Source organism: Stylophora pistillata, chromosome 12, assembly GCF_964205215.1.
Source record: "Stylophora pistillata chromosome 12, jaStyPist1.2, whole genome shotgun sequence".
NCBI lineage: Eukaryota > Metazoa > Cnidaria > Anthozoa > Scleractinia > Pocilloporidae > Stylophora > Stylophora pistillata.
The window spans coordinates 8,983,344-8,999,179 of NC_142530.1; the positions used below are offsets into that span (position 1 = coordinate 8,983,344).

The 15,836-nt window shown below is 36.7% G+C and overlaps 2 protein-coding genes across 2 annotated transcripts; one reads left to right on the forward strand and one right to left on the reverse strand.

Annotated features, from left to right (window-relative positions):
* Positions 1–787: 787 nt before the first annotated feature.
* Positions 788–5,379, reverse strand: LOC111343807 (uncharacterized). Its single transcript, XM_022950996.2, has 2 exons — positions 5,066–5,379; positions 788–3,207 (listed from the first exon to the last, which is right to left on the reverse strand). Exons 1-2 carry the CDS (start codon positions 5,233–5,235, stop codon positions 2,277–2,279), a joined length of 1,101 nt encoding a protein of 366 aa, XP_022806731.2. The 5' UTR covers positions 5,236–5,379; the 3' UTR covers positions 788–2,276.
* Positions 5,380–5,433: 54 nt separating this feature from the next.
* On the forward strand, positions 5,434–15,191 carry LOC111343808 (metaxin-2). Its single transcript, XM_088740715.1, has 9 exons — positions 5,434–5,703; positions 6,982–7,035; positions 7,862–7,905; positions 8,625–8,697; positions 8,840–8,916; positions 9,956–10,048; positions 10,911–11,072; positions 12,160–12,236; positions 14,495–15,191. Exons 1-9 carry the CDS (start codon positions 5,658–5,660, stop codon positions 14,640–14,642), a joined length of 774 nt encoding a protein of 257 aa, XP_088596841.1. The 5' UTR covers positions 5,434–5,657; the 3' UTR covers positions 14,643–15,191.
* The last annotated feature ends 645 nt before the right edge of the window (positions 15,192–15,836 follow it).

Here is a 15,836-nt window from a genome sequence, read left to right on the forward strand (position 1 = left end):
TAACGCGTGAGTGTTTTTACGTTCAAAACTTTGTAAAGGCTGGAGGCGGAGAGAGGGGGGACTGTTTTCCATAGTTTAATCACTGTTCCAAGTTCTCCAAGGTTCTCACCGGTTTGACCTCCTCTTTTTACATTACTATTCTTCGTAACTTGCAATATTTTGTTTTGTAAGTTTGCAGCCATCAGGGAACTTAGGCAAACAACGATGGCGAAGGCAAAGTAAACGCGTCGAACAAACGCTACTGTTGTTGATAAAGGAGAACTCAATAAGCCATTTGCGAAATTTCCATCTACGCTTTTATTTTTATCTACGTTCCCTTGAGTGCTGATATGGAGAATTTGTTCAACAATCAAGAGCATCTTTCCTTAATGTGTGATTCAGGGGTGATATTGTAACGAGAAATTAGTTGCTAGTTAAAGGTTACCGGTAAATTGAAATAAGCGCCCGTCACCACTTCTGTAAAATTAATGACGAACTCCTTTGATTCGTTCCCGAGTTTCAGAACCTTTATTTTGTTGCAGTCAATGTTTTGTACTCTGCACTCGTGAATACTGGTAGACGGGCGGTTTGGAGGGTATAGGGAACATTTCCAGCCTGAGAAAAAGAGAATTAAAATACTTTCTGTAGACAAAACCCTTGCAGACACCCAATACCATATTCCTTCCCAAGAACAATTGATTGCGTGACAATTCATTACTTTAATTTAGAAACTAAGCTTTGTTCTAAGATTGGAGTGTATTATTAGGTAATATTAGGGCAAAAAAAGGCAGAAGAAACTACAAAACAGTTTGTCAATTCCAGATTTTATTAAAAATTTTTCTTGCATTTATCATAAATAAGCATTGAATATTCTGGTTGCCTGAAGATTGAGGAAGACAATATGCAACTGCCATAATTTATACACAATTCAATATAAAATTCAACAAAATTTTTTAAACCACTTTAAATGCATTTTTTTGGGACCTTTGGACAACAAATTGAATTAAAAATGACTATTTCATACTTCACATACTTTCCCCTTTCCTTTTAGGGATGGGACTATAGTAAAGTGTTATTGCTAACTACAGGTATTCTTATACTTTTTGGCTATTAGCATGCAAAAAAAAAAACAGCTTAAGAATTCAAGAAAGGTGAACTATACAAACTTCAAGTTATCTGAATTAGGACTGTGCAGATATACTTTGAAATAAGTTTAGATCAGAAAACCCAACCCACAGATTCAAATCTCATTACAGCCACATCCCAACTAAGAATGACTTCTCCAATGGCATACAAACATGTCTAAATTTTATCTTATTCATTTCAATGTCTAAGAAGAATGGAACAAGTCCTCTATTCCAAGTGAGTGCAACTATTTTGACACACTTCTCTGGCATACCAGCTAGTAGCCTGCATGGCAGCTGGATGCATGATAAAATCCATGGTACAGTGCATCTCTACTGGCAGTAAAGACTGACTGTGATGCAAGCTAACCAGCTTGCAAAGTTTAAATTTACCACCTACAAACAAAAATTTGTTGTGGGCTCATCTAGTAAGCAAATGGGGAAAATTTTCAAAAAACCCAATCCATCGATCTCTTGGAAGCTGCTTCTAAAGCTTGTTACAAACATCTATTTTTAACCCTTTCATTCCACATGTGAGAAGAGTAGTTCTCCTGTTGGGTTGTTATAAAATTCTCTGAAAATTGGTTGAGAGAACTTAGTGTGATATCAAAATGACAATCTCTGGCTGATGAGTTGGTCTGTTCTCAACACAAGTTTACTTAACAATGTATTAATATTGTATGGAGAAGTTCCAAATTAATCACTTCTTGGATTCACATTATAAGCAGGTTGAGTTGTGTTGAAATCATCTGAAGAGCAACTACTTGCAATGAAAGTAATTGTAGGAAAAAATACTTGAAAAGAAAAGAAACTTGAAACTGATGGGGTGAATTGTCATCAGAGCTGAAAATTAAGCTGGGTCCATAGTTCAAGTGTTAAAAATAAAACATGAGAAAAATACTAATAGCTCTAATCTGCATTAGAATACATTTTATATTGAGCACTGATTCTTGTTTTTCAACCCCATCACTTAAACTTCAATACATTTATATGATCAAGATATTGTTGATATTTTCACTGAGAAACTATACAGAAGAAAAGGAAAAGTGACAAAACCCCCAAGAGTCACTTATGTCCACTTTCACCTATCAGATAAATCTGTAAAGGAAAATTTTTTTTGAGATTTTGAAATATTTCCAAGATATTCTTATGCCAATGAGGATCAAATTCTTCTTATTTTTGGTGATAAGATGTTTCACTTGTAAACGAATTTGAGGTATTTGGAAAAGTACTTTCAATCTTGGAAAATTCACATTCCTCAATAATGGCAACTTCTTGGACAGTATCAGAACACATGTCGATGCCACTGTCAGCAAGTGAGAGAGCATCTGCATCACCAATGGCACAATTCTCTCCATTCTGGTCTATGCAGACATCTGTTTCACTGAGATTATCAGCACTCCCCATGAAAGACTCAGTGTCAAGACTATCAAATGAAATGTCAAATTGGTCAGTTTCATCTGCAGTTGATTCTTGTGCACAAATTTCATCGTTACCATGAATCAGTTCCTTGCAGTTACACTGGCAGTTGGCTCTTTTATCCTCAAATCCTTCATTTGATGGTTGTTTTTCATCTTCTTTTTCCTTGCTTTCAGCATGACTATAGTCAACATCTGCATTCAGTGGATCTGGCTTTGAACCATTCTTTTGTTTCCCCATTTCAAGCTTTCCTTCATGCTTTGGAAATTTTAGCCGAGGCCATTCATTAGTCTGTCTTAATTGAAGCCACTGTCTTACACTCCTTTGTATTACAGTGGCTGCTTTCTTTAGTTTCAGAAAATGACGTCTTTCTCTGAAACGTTTAAAAGCAGCTTGGATGATTCTTACTGCATTGTCTAACACTGCTTCTTGAAACTTCTCAATTAGTTTGTTACAGGCACTGTAATCTTCTTTAGATGCCAGTGATTCTTGATTATCATTTCCACCATTTTCATCCTTTAAGTCATAAGCACAATCCACTTTATCTTTATTGTGTAAATCTATGCTCTCTCTTTCTAGATCCCTTTCATTACTCCCAACCCCTGCTGAATTTCGGTCATTCTCATCAACTTTATTTACATCATCTCTTGTGTTTTCGCCTTGTTCTGAGATTGGCTGCAGGGCCCTGTCAACAAACAAATAAGAAAAGCAAGCATAATTATTTTTAAAAATTTTTTTTGTGTCAGAAATCTTTGACATCCTCTGAGATTTTAATATGCATTACTTTTGACAAAAAATGTCCTTAACAGAATTTGTCTTTACAAATAGTAAATGGTGAAAATTGTCTGTTGTTTGTACTCTAATTAACAATGAAATTTTTGTTTTCATTTCACTTTGGCATCATCTGTGGTCTAATTCAGGAGACATGTGGAAATGAACTGTATTTGTTTATGTTGTCATTGTTTTTTTTTTGGAACATGAGAAATAATTATGCCAAACAGTTTCCTATGACTGAAAGGTAATGTGGCTGTCTTCAGATTTCAGATCTGGACCAGTTGTCAACTAGCCGTTCCACTTCCCTAGCAGAGCATGGCATTTTGATAATCAAACAAATACAGCAAAGTTCTTAAAATTAGGCCTACGGAAGCACATATGTTAATTACAGGAAATCATATGCTTAAGCTTGGAAGGAAGAGTTACGAAATGCAAGCCAACACAGTGAAAAAACAAAACTGTTTATAACCAACAGCATAAAATTTTGAAGCTAGATATGTTCAAGAGAAATCACATATGATTCCGAATTGACTTGCATTTAATAATGTTTTCTTCACAACAATTTGAAATTGCTGTTGACGAAAACACTCTTGTAACCGAAAGGCATCAGTTTTACTCCACTATAGAAATCTGCTTTGAGGTTTCGCCGCTGTAAATCAATACGAAGTTCATTAAAAACAATGGGTGCACGTGTATGCCATAAAGAACGATAAACCGCCCACTATTTTTGTAAATCATATGCAAGATCCAAAATCCTTAGGAGTGAAAAACCAACCGCAAACCCATGTGAAGTTCATGATTCTAGAAACTTAATTCCAAAGTGTTATTTTGGGCGACGAAACTCTAATGGCTGGCGAAAACCATTCCAAACAAAGCTAGGACTTCAACGTGTTTACACAGTTGACGGGAAAATAAACCAATACACATTGCAAATCGAATTAAAAATCTTCCGCCTAGGTAATGTGTTCAGGATTATTAAAATTAAAGGAATTTATCCACGTCAGGAACCGAAATTGTTTAGCTTCTGTGGTTGGGCAAGTTATAAACTATGAATAAGCAATCGTTGTGTTTAGAGGTCGATGAATGATTTTGTATGCGTGCCAAAATATTCTTTTCATCAGTCGTTCCAAGTGGTCTCGATACTTAAGGAAGATCGATACAAAATCTTAAAATAACTGAAGCGTTCAATAACCGCCACCTACAAATGGGGTTTTCACCGATTATTTTCAATTTCATGCCTGAACAGAAAAAACTGACGCGATGAAAGAAATATAATACAAACTGACCAATGAAATTGACAAGCAAGGGTAAAAATTTGGATTTTGTTCGTGAAATACTTTTATGAAACTTCAAAAACCTGAGATGAAATTCACATCCAATCGACGAATCGACTCATTACGATGTTGAAGAACTAAGAGAAGCCATCTGCTCTCAAACATTTTGCTGCTAAAATAATCATCAACGCCCGTCACTTACACAAAAAACATTCTGCAAACGCATACATCTGAAATATCAGGAAAAATGCATCTTTGTGATATTAGAGTTGAACAACTCGTATTACCCAATATTATGTGATGTTTGCCTCTGGAATCCACGGGGAGTTCATTACCGTACAGAATATCTTCGAACATGTCGAAGGATGCCGAAGTACCAACAATTACTTTTGATTGCCGCCAATCATCAATTCATGTAAAACTACTCGATTCCACAAGCAGGAAAAGGTTTTAATCTTGCCACAAAGAGAAGACGATAAAATAAGAAAAACATACCGAGTGAAATACTTCCATCTCCATCTCCAATTACTCTGTTTTTGACGAAAACTGCGTTTGACAGCGGGAAAACACTTCACCGTGCTTGCTTCCAGCACATTCGGTTCACTTTCAGGCGTAGAAACGTTCTCGCGATGTCTTTTCTCATTTTCTTCCGAGGGAGTATTCATTTACTTTCGTGCTAGCGGACCCAGATGTCGAACAACACCTGTAAGAAGCCAGGTTTATACTGTTGTAATCTGGGACCAGAGAGTTCTAGCACTGTTTCAAAACACGATCTTGGTTTAAACGTACGGGAAGTGGGGGAGGCTTCGAACTTTGAACAGAATTTGAAATTTGAGTATTCCCGTCCAGGCTGCGCGCAGTCACATCTGGCCGATGTTGGCAATTACTCCTTCAAAGCAGGCTCCAAGGAGTTTTCGGCTCTCGAGTGAATTTTGACATACTCTCTATTGTATACTACAATCATACCACTTTTAGCAGGTTCGAAACCATTTATTTCTGAGTGACGAAGAATCTTTCAGATCACTGAAAAACTTGCGACCGAGACGTGAAAATAGGATTAGGTCCCAGCGCTCTTACAACATTCAAGATGGCGGCTGGTGGGCCGATCTCCGATGCTGTGATTGCGGCAATGAGTAAGTTTTCTTGGGAAACGTCCCAGTTATCTTTATAATGAAATGTCTGTTAAGGCATTTCTGTATCCTTCCTATGTGGTCATGTAACATCATATCTCGTGATATAAGTGTGGCTACCCCCGATGGGCACTAGCTGTGAAAAGAAACTTTCATGGATACGAAAGATTTCTCAGAACTTTTCATGCTTTGTGAGTATCATCAACAAGTATCTCAAGTCTCGTGCATTAAGCGTGACACTCACGCAAAATATACGCCCTCACGCGTACGCTGGAACTATCTTTCTCACATATTTCAGGTTTTTTGGTAAACTGTTGATTTTGAGAAAGCTAATTGTCGGTCATAGTTAGTACCAGTAAAATTAATTATCCTTCTAAATTCAATTTACACCTTGTTCGTTTTCTTCTCGCTTTGAACACTTTCCAACAGTGGAAATTGAAACTCAGAATAAAGGAATGCATCACTTAGCTGGTTCTTTCACAATTTTCTGGAGGAACATGCCCTCATACACCCCCTCCCTTAATTAGGTAGGTGATGCCCACAGCCTTTCACTCTTTGCCAGAACATCAGCTGAAGAGCTCTGAATATAGTACAATCAAACTTAGTGAATGAATAAATTTCAACTGTATGTATAAAACAAACCTGCCATATTGATAACTAAAACTGAAGATGACTCTACACTTCCTTGCTTCTCTTTTATTATATTCTGTAGATGGCATCTTGTGGCAGGCACAATCTCTTAGTTTTCATGAGATCCAACCTAAGAAATATGTTTATTAGAAAGACTGCATGGTAAGATTCCTACACAGCCCCCTACTATTGTAAGACTAATTGAATAGTAGGTAGTTAATCTGAAATTGTTCCAAAATATCCAAAGTAAAATCCTTAATTTGACAGTTTTAAAAAATTAAAGAACAATAGCTTGACTGAGCAATGCCTAATTATAACTGACTAGCTACATAAGTAATAAGTAAGAGGACTACGTGCTTTTCCAGTCTTGAAAATATTTGGATTAAAAAAAAATTCCGCTGACATCCAAATTGGACTCTACCTATTGTCTCATCCAGTTTTAGTTGTTCTCAGAATTTTTTTTCATCCAACAACTTCTGAATTTGACAGCATGTAGTCTTATTAAGCATACAAAGCCATAATAACAAAGGCAGTCTATTGTTTTTGCTGTTATTTTCTTTATCCAAGAGCTGCATGCACAGAGCTGTGTGGAAATCATACTAATTAGTCAGCAAGAAAAATGTTTAAATTGCTGTGAATCTATATTTTCAGGCACAGAACATGGTGTATGGCCCAACAATGTGGAGCTTTATGAACCCTGCAAAGGTGATAATTCTCAAAGAAAGATCTTATTAATTTGTTCTGTACATAACATGTTGGTTTTGCATGTCAAGCAATAGTCATGAGATACTCATAGCAGGGGAGCTATTCTTCTTTGAATCTCCTGCAAGGATTTATTGAAATTTGATTCAATATAAAGTTTTTAATCCTTTACACTCTAACACCAGTGTGCAAGTTCTCCAAACTGTTCTCTATACATTTCTTAAGGTGCTCACCAGGAGAATTTCTTCAACGATCAAGAGCCTTTTTAGTTGGTGATCATTTGTGTTATTCTCATGACCTTAATCTTTGATTCAGGGGTGATATTGTGGGGAGAAATAAGATGCTATTCACTGTTTGAGGTCACAGAGATAATGGTCAACATAATAGGCCATTGCAGAAATGTGAGAGGACTGGGAAAGAGTGTGGTTGTTTTCCGTTTGTTTGAAAAACTAAGGTATTCAAATGAAAGATCAACTAAATTTGAGAGTCTTAAGCAAGAACAGAAGTATTTAGAGGAGGAAAATGGCAAAATGACAGCTTTTCAAATATCACCTAAAATAGAGAGTTTGTATGAATTGGGTAGATAGGCAAAAAATTTTAAGAGTTTGTGTGGAATTTTTGCAACTTTTACAAGGCTCCAATTTGGACACTTTTCCGCTGAAAACTCTCAAACTTGGCTGGGTAGCTTTTCATTCAGTAACATTTCAGTTGAAATGTGTAGATTTTCAATGTAATCAATATAAGAAACTCGTCCCAGTCCTCTCGCATTTCTGCAATGGCCTATGGATTGGCTGTCATTGAATATTTCTTATTTCTGATTTTCCTGTAGATAATATTCTTCCAACAGATGCTGCAAATTGCAGAGGTATAGAGGTGAGTGCATTTTTCATTAGCCGAGAAGGAAAAGAAAACTGCAAAAAAAACCCACCTTTTTGGGTTTGTGTTAAGGATTTTCATCAACTTTGCAAATGGAGAGGGGGGCATTGTTGGCTACATGGTTTAAAAATGGGCTCATTTTCCATTTTTTGTTGAAAGTCCCAAAAATTTTGTCAAGTATTGTCAAGGCTGTACTCTATGAAAAAGTGAAGGGAGCCCACTGCTCTGAAACTTTGAAATCCAGGGTGCCCAGCATATACTTTTATATGAAACAACTAAAATTCCGAAGTCGCCCAAGAGCGAATGTAAGGCACCAAGGGCCACCAGGCGCTGCTAGACCACAGCCCTGGTTATAAGTGGAGAAAAGTGCAACAAATGTTAATTGTCCTGTGAAAAAAGAAAAAAAATTGTACTCTCCCTTTTGTAGTGATTGAATCTACATTGATAGACTAAAAAAGCATTTTTTTTAATGGTCATGAGGCTCTATTTCCTTTAACCCGTTTACTCCCAAGATATGATTAGGAGTTCCCCTTACTGTCCAACATACAAAGTTTATAGTGTTGGTTTAGAGAATTTGGTACTGGATCAACTAATAATTCCCTACCTGATATTTTTCTTTATTCTCATCACTCATCTGCTTGATTATTGTATTGATATTGTAAGGAGAAATTCTGTCTTGGTCACTTAAAGGATTAATTTGTAATTTCTTCTTACAGGCATACCTTAGATTTTGTGGATTGGCCCATGAAGTTAAGAGCAGAAGGAATGCTGAGTTTATGTCTCCAACAGGTGTGTGGTTTGTCATTTGTATTGTTTTTGGAGAGAGAAGAAGTTTGTTCTGAACTGTAAATTGGCTTGATAACAATTATCCCTTCATGAGAAACTTAAAACAATTTTCTGAAAGTAGTATGTTTTATTTTGGTATTTTAAGGCAATGTTCCATTTTTGAGAGCAGACAGAGATTTGATTGGTGATTTTCAAGGAATAGTTTCATTTGTTGAGGCTAAGGTATGAGTAATAGCTACAAAATGTATTTAGGGTCTGTTGAGTATTAGTTACAGAGTTTATTGCTCTTTGATAGGTTTGCAGATGTTGGCTATCAAGTGATAACCTCAAGCATGGCTTGAAATTAAAAGGAGACTTGTTTTCACTGTTATGGTGTTGTTTGATTTCAAAAGTAGCATGTGTTCAGTAACGTTTCACAAAGGGATTCTCAGTTTAACTAGAAAATAGACAACATTATTTTAGTCCTACAAACTACCTACAGACTATTATTACTGAAGCCTAATACAATTTTGATAGCTTAAAGTGGTTGGGAGTATTGCTCATCCTCTTGGATGGAATGCAAGTATATCCATGGTAATCTTCAGCATTTCATGGTCAAGCTTTCTTGATAGTCCATGGATGCCCATTTGTGATCCTGGGTGGAAAGAGGGACTAAGAGAGAAAAAGTCTTACCCACAAACACAACACCCTGACTTGGACAGAACTTGAACCCAGATCTCTCAGCTTGAGCTTGCTGCATTAATTCCAGATTACTGCTTCTAACTTTACTAGTTAAATGAATTACACATTTTACCTCTTTCTAGAATTAAATGCTTAAAATATGGAATAAAAACTTATTCAACCAGGCAACTGAAGAAGATATAAGAACTGACATGGAATCTGTGTCGCATTTTAAATGTGAACTTCTTACTCACCGAGTACAAGGGCCATTCTGGGTAATATTGCCCCTTGGTTGTAGCAGTATGGGCCTGGCACCACAAGGTTTATACAATAACAACAAGGGCCAATATTTTCCTGTATAGCTCAAGCAAGCGAGGTTGGGCAGTAGTTTATTATATGGCAATCAGACCAAACCTGTTCATTTTGAATTTGCTGGCTATCACGATAAAATATACACAGCTCATGACCGTTTCATTTGGAAATGGTCCACATAACAAAATATAGGCCAAGTGAGAACCAGTCAGAATGTTGGGATTTACCTTAAGTTAGGACTACCTTGCCATATGATAAGAGTTTTTATGTCCAAACTTTCCTATTACAGGGCTTCTCTACAAGTGAAAACTTGGAAATGAAAGACAAAGCAGAAATGAAGGCATATTTATCATTGATTGAAAACTCACTGGTTCCATCTGAGGTAACGTGGAGATTCTGCCATGGCTCTTATTACATCCAAATAAATGTTTCAAATGTTAGTGCCACCACCCATGTTTATTGAATCACTCCAAGAAGAGGTTTGTGACAGTGTTATATTCTATCCGGCAGTCTTGTCCCCCGCAATTCTTCAATGCTTTTGAATGAAAGTAAACTTTTGCATTTTGGTTTTTCTTGGAAAGAAGACAAACCAGTTGCAGCAAGGACAAGAAGCAACTCAACCCACACATGACTTTGTAATGTCTAAGTAATAACCTTTGCAACAGCATTAGGGAGTGAGGTTGCTAAAAACTGCAATATTTCAACCCCCTTAGATTTCCATGGTGCTCTTCAGTTTTGTCTGATCATGGGCTAGAGGATGAAACAATTATCTTCAGTGCAATTTTACAATATTTAGAATTTCCTTGCCATCAGCCCTCTACTCTCTAACATCAGAATGTACTTTCTCCCTACTGTTCTCTAAACATTTCCTAAGGCATTGACAAGGAGAATTTGTTTAACAATCAAGAGCTTCTTTAGTTAGTGCATGATCATTTCCTATACACTTGTGACCTTGATGTTTGATTTAGGGATGATACTGTATGGAAAAATTAAAAATGAATAAAGGCTGATAGTTTCGAAAGAAACTGTATGGGGCTGCGTCAGTGGGAGTAACAAAATAATTTGGATATATCAACAAAGTTGAAATGAATGGTTGAATAGTGAATGGTTGAATAGTGAATGGTTTATTCGATACCTTAATAGCAGCATGAACTGAATTGCTAAGGTTTACAATGTTATTAAGGTTGAGTTCGGACGTCAGCATAAAATGCGATGCAATTTTTTTTATATCTTGGCCCAAATAGCTTTACATGTTATGGTGGAAGAAAGACTGGGCAGTGCGTACAAGGCAGCATTATGGCTGTCAGTTCCCTGTTCCCCTGAATCTTGTTCTTAGCTACCGGAGGCAGTGGAAAGTCTGTGGACAACTTAAGGCAGATGGGTGGCATCACAAGACAGAAAAAGAGGTATGTAAGTGCTTTTTGAAGTTCTGGAAGTATTCTTAATGAATTCTTTGTTACTGTGAATAATAAAGATGCAAGAGTAATCCTGGCTCAATGCCTGAAATTTATTTAATTAGAACCTCACATGAAATACTGGAAAAGTTTGCCATCTGAATCACCTGAGTGGGTTCTTAACCAGTACCCTCCCCAAGCTGGTTTGTGAAAAAGAGAGGAATCACCTCCAAATTTTTCTGCAACATTTTTCTTTTTTTCTCATCATTGCTGGATAGACAACTCCAAAAACGTACTGTTTGTAGCTTAAACTTTAAATTATCAACCAGGTCTTTGACCTTCTATCTGCCATGAGTGACCAAGACAGAATTTCTCCTTACAATATCAATACAATATCAATACAATATCAAGCAGACAAGTGATGAGAATAAAGAAAAATGTCAACCTGTGGATTATTAGTTGATCAAATACCAAGCTCTCAAAAGGAACATCATGAGAATTGTATCAAAGACAGTAGGGAGAATTACTAATGAGATCTCAGGAGTGAATGGGTCAACCAGCGACACCTTAGCATCAGTATTTGTATTCTCCATACTATTCTCTTTACCTCTCTAATGGGTAACAAAGAAAATTTGCGTAACAATCAAAAACGTCTTCAGCAGGTGATCATTTCCTTTATTCTCAGGACCTCACAGTGTTTGACTAGGGGTGATATTGTTAGGAGAAAGTAGACTCTAGACACTCGTAGGGGTGGCTAGTAATAGTTCTTTTATTTATTTATTTACAAGATTTGCCGACAGGCAGGGACACCACAACAGCTTGCGCCAATCACTGCGGGCCCAGTAACCACCCATCCAACCCAGGGGAGGACATCCATCACACAGTAATCTTGTGCGTGGGAAATTAATGTCTCCTACCCCTAACCCTGCAGGAGACGGGACCCCCATTTATTCGTCCCTATCTGAGAAGACTAGAATATCTAACCGTTTCTTGATGTTATAGAAAGGAAGCATATTCTTCTCAATTATTTTAAGACCTTGTGCATGACATCTTTAACATGATTCCGTTTTCATTTAATTTATTTTTATATATTTAACAGGTTCTTGAAGAATTTAGGCGGACATGTCAAGCCCTCTCTGAAAAACTTGGAAATAACAAATTCTTCATAAGTGACAGGTAAAATAACCTTTAAGGTTAATAAGTGAAATAGAAGTTATTATTTTGTTGGCATAAAGACCCGTTAACTGCTCTTCTGTGCATCACCTTAATTGCTACTAACACGTATCTTTGGCATCAAACATCAGCTTAAAGTAATTGGGTTTTGGCATCAAACATCAGCTCAAAGTAATTGGGTTTTATCTACTGAGTTGATGATTTTGACTTTTCAAGCAGTAGCACTTTCACTCTGACTCACAAGGGCTGGTGCTCTAAAAAAAAAAAAACCCCTGCACATATGCAATACCACAGTTTCTTTAGAAACTCTGCCCTGATAAGCTCAACAGGTCCTTTTAATAATCAATCAGTGCTTTCAATAAGACCTGGCACCCGCCGGAGCTCCGGCGGCTATTCTGTTGCGAGTTGCCGGGTATATTTCACCGTGCTCAAGTCGCAGTCGCCACGCTAAGTCACAATCAAGTCGCTCTCCGGCGGGTGTTGTACCGAGGTAGCCACCTATTTCAAATCTTATTGAAAGCACTGATCAATACCGGTATTTAACTTTTGTATTTTCCATCAACTTTCTCTTTTTTCACCTTTCACACTTTCCATTTAAATTCCAAATTGGCTTAAGCCTGCCATGGTGATAGAATGTTTTTCTTTCATAAAAGAATGGTCACTATCATCATCATTAGAGAAACATTTTAGAAAAACAAGATTGCAATATCTTTAAAATGGTTTCCCATTCTATTGGTCATCCATGGTGGATAATTATGCCAGGTCTTAAATCTATTACAATTTAATTTAATGACATAATGGCATATTTGCAGGAAAGAAAAAGAAAAAAAAAATGCCAGAAGGTTAATTTGTAAAAGAGTTTTGTGACCCCATTTAAAAACAAATCACTTCATAAATAAATATATATATCTAAAAATTACAATAAACTCACTAAAAATCATCCAGCTATAAGGTCAGGGAAAAGGTCTGGTCACAAGCCTAACATCAACATCATGCACTTTAAAATGTCAATCACCAAATTTTTAAGGGTGGTTTGGCTTTGTGTAGTTAATGTATTAGTTCTGTAGCAACGTGGTTTGTAACATAAGATAATATAAGTTCTCGTATCTATTGGAAATAGAGACTATAATTATTATTATTATTATTATCAGTATCAGTATTATTATTATTATTATTATTATTATTATTATTATTATTATTATTATTATTATTAGTATGATGGCAGTAAACACTTCTGGATGCCCAGCTATCCTAAACAATGACTGGGCGGCAAGCTGTAACCAATCAATGCAACGATCAAAGTCCTTACAATTAAAATTCCTATAGTAATTCCTAATTATGAAACCCTAGTGATGAAAGTCTTAAACTTAATTGCTATGTAATAAAAACTTCAGTCAAAATACTAAAGGTTCCATACGTCACTATCGAAACGCTTAAATGTAATAAAACATCTATCCCTTATTTCAATCTTAAAGCGCCCCGCCATATTGAGTGAACTATGGCAATTCCTGATCATAAAAGCCTTAGTCCTAAACGTAATTACTATTTAGTAAAATCCTCAATGTAAACACTGAAAGTTCTATAACATCACTATGATAACGCTTAAATGTGTTAAAAAATCCAATATCCCTTATCTCAAATTCTGAAAAGCGCCTCGCAATATTGAGTGAACTTGTGATGACTGATTTCTGTATCTGCAAAGCTGTTGTGTCACTCTCATCCCCCTCTAGCTCTTTAAGTGCCTTTCTAACATTTCTTGAATAACCTCCGAGTACTTCCACAATAATGTTGTATTGTGTCACCCGATAGTCAGGGTATCTCTGTTCAAGCTCCCAGCGCAGTGGCCCTTACTTTGCTGTTTTTTCGGCAGCTTTGTCCTCCCTGTTTTCTACCCACGGGCAGCTCATCTCGATCACCGATATTTTCTTGTTCTCCTTGTCCACGATGGTGGCGTCGATCCTGCTCGCTTTTACATGCGTGCCATCTGCGTAAAGGGAATGTGCCAATATGCTATTGCCCTCTCGTTCTCATACATATTATTACTATTATGACGCAGTTTATTGAACTTTAGCATGCCAGGAAAAGAAAGTTTCATAGGGCGCACAGCGTAACCTATGAAACTACACATCGTTGCACTTATAAAAAATATTACAATTATTAATACTGGTACTTTTATTATTATTATTATCATCATCGTCATCATAATTAATGTTGTTTTTGCTGTGATAATCCTTCACATTGTTATCGTTTTGCTTTTTCAGGCCCACAGAGTTAGATGCACTTGTGTTTGGCCATCTTCACTCACTTCTGACCAGATACCTACCAGATGATTCTCTCAGCTCTGTAGTTAAGGCCCACAAAAATCTTGAAGACTTCGTTATGAGGATCCTGGAGGAATTTTTTCAGTAGGCAGGAGCGATCGCTTTTGAAAACGAGGACAGATAAAGCCAATTACTGCAGACTTCATAAGAGATTTCCCCTTCATTATCTTCTAACGATATACTGTTAACACAGTAATTGGTTATATCAACTAAGTTAAAGTTGTAAATTGGCCACCGTAACGAGTTAAAAAGCCGACGATTTTTAACGTTAGCCCTTCGCCATTCGCTCTGACGAAGGGCAAACGCTCGAAACGTCAGCTTTTTAACTCTTTACGGTGGCCAATTTACAATTTCAACGTAGTTGATATAACCAATTACCTTGTTACCCCCACCGACGCAGCACCACAGTTTCTTTAGAAACTTTCACTCTTTACTGTTAACACTCAGGAGCACGAAGCTACTCGTCTCTTGTCTTTGGAGAGAAAAATTTTGACGTTCACGGCAAGCAACACAGGGCAAAAGTTAATTTCTTACCATCTGTGTTCAGAAACTTTTGCTCTAAATTGAACAAAAAATATATATTATTTGTAGACATTCGATAATTAGAAAGGGATTAAATTAAGAGTTCATTTTTTCAGTTTGGCGTTATTATAGATGTCGTTTCTTGCCTACATTACCCTACCTGTATTAAACGTACGATTGAGTGGTTGTGCGTACGAAAAGTAGTACAGAACGAAAGAAAAGCCAAAGGTGTGTCGTACGCCCGCTATTTACTTCGTACCCATTTACTGAGAGCCTGGAACAGGTCAAGGTTATTTTATGGACGAAGAAACGAGCCGGGTGTGTGTCGAATCCTTTTGTTCTTTGGTTATTATAGCTGTGGAAAACAGACAGAAGAGATCAGAAAATGTAGCAGACTAAAGATATCCTTTAAGGTGTAAAATTTAGTCAATTAAAAAAGAAAAAATAGTCCAGTTAATATCTGAATATTCAATGAAGTAAATAAGGTTTTCACCCCTCAAAAAATCTAACAACTCGTTTTCAAGGTGCATACCGGCAAAATTCAACAAGCTTCAAGAAATCCTTTGGTTTGATTGGTTCGAGAGTGTGGGTGACTTTTAAATTTTTTTTCGCAACTTTCAGAGGGTTGTTTTACACACGTGCAGGTAAAGTTTTAACAAAAAATTAAAGTTGAAAGCCATTTTGGTGCTTTGTGGTCTAGTAATAGTGGCGGATCCAGGGGAGGGGCCCCTTATTTTTGGACCAAACTGAGGCCCGAGAA

What these genes read in the sequence shown, in the direction of transcription:
- LOC111343808 (XM_088740715.1), top strand. Translation starts at nt 5,658, where the DNA reads ATGGCGGCTGGTGGGCCGATCTCCGATGCTGTGATTGCGGCAATGA. An exon ending in TGAGTTTATGTCTCCAACAG is followed by an intron (nt 8,698 to 8,839) that starts GTGTGTGGTTTG and finishes TGGTATTTTAAG; the next exon opens with GCAATGTTCCATTTTTGAGA. An exon ending in TTTCATTTGTTGAGGCTAAG is followed by an intron (nt 8,917 to 9,955) that starts GTATGAGTAATA and finishes TTCCTATTACAG; the next exon opens with GGCTTCTCTACAAGTGAAAA.
- LOC111343807 (XM_022950996.2), bottom strand. Translation starts at nt 5,235, where the DNA reads ATGAATACTCCCTCGGAAGAAAATGAGAAAAGACATCGCGAGAACGTT. An exon ending in AGATGGAAGTATTTCACTCG is followed by an intron (nt 3,208 to 5,065) that starts GTATGTTTTTCT and finishes GTTTGTTGACAG; the next exon opens with GGCCCTGCAGCCAATCTCAG.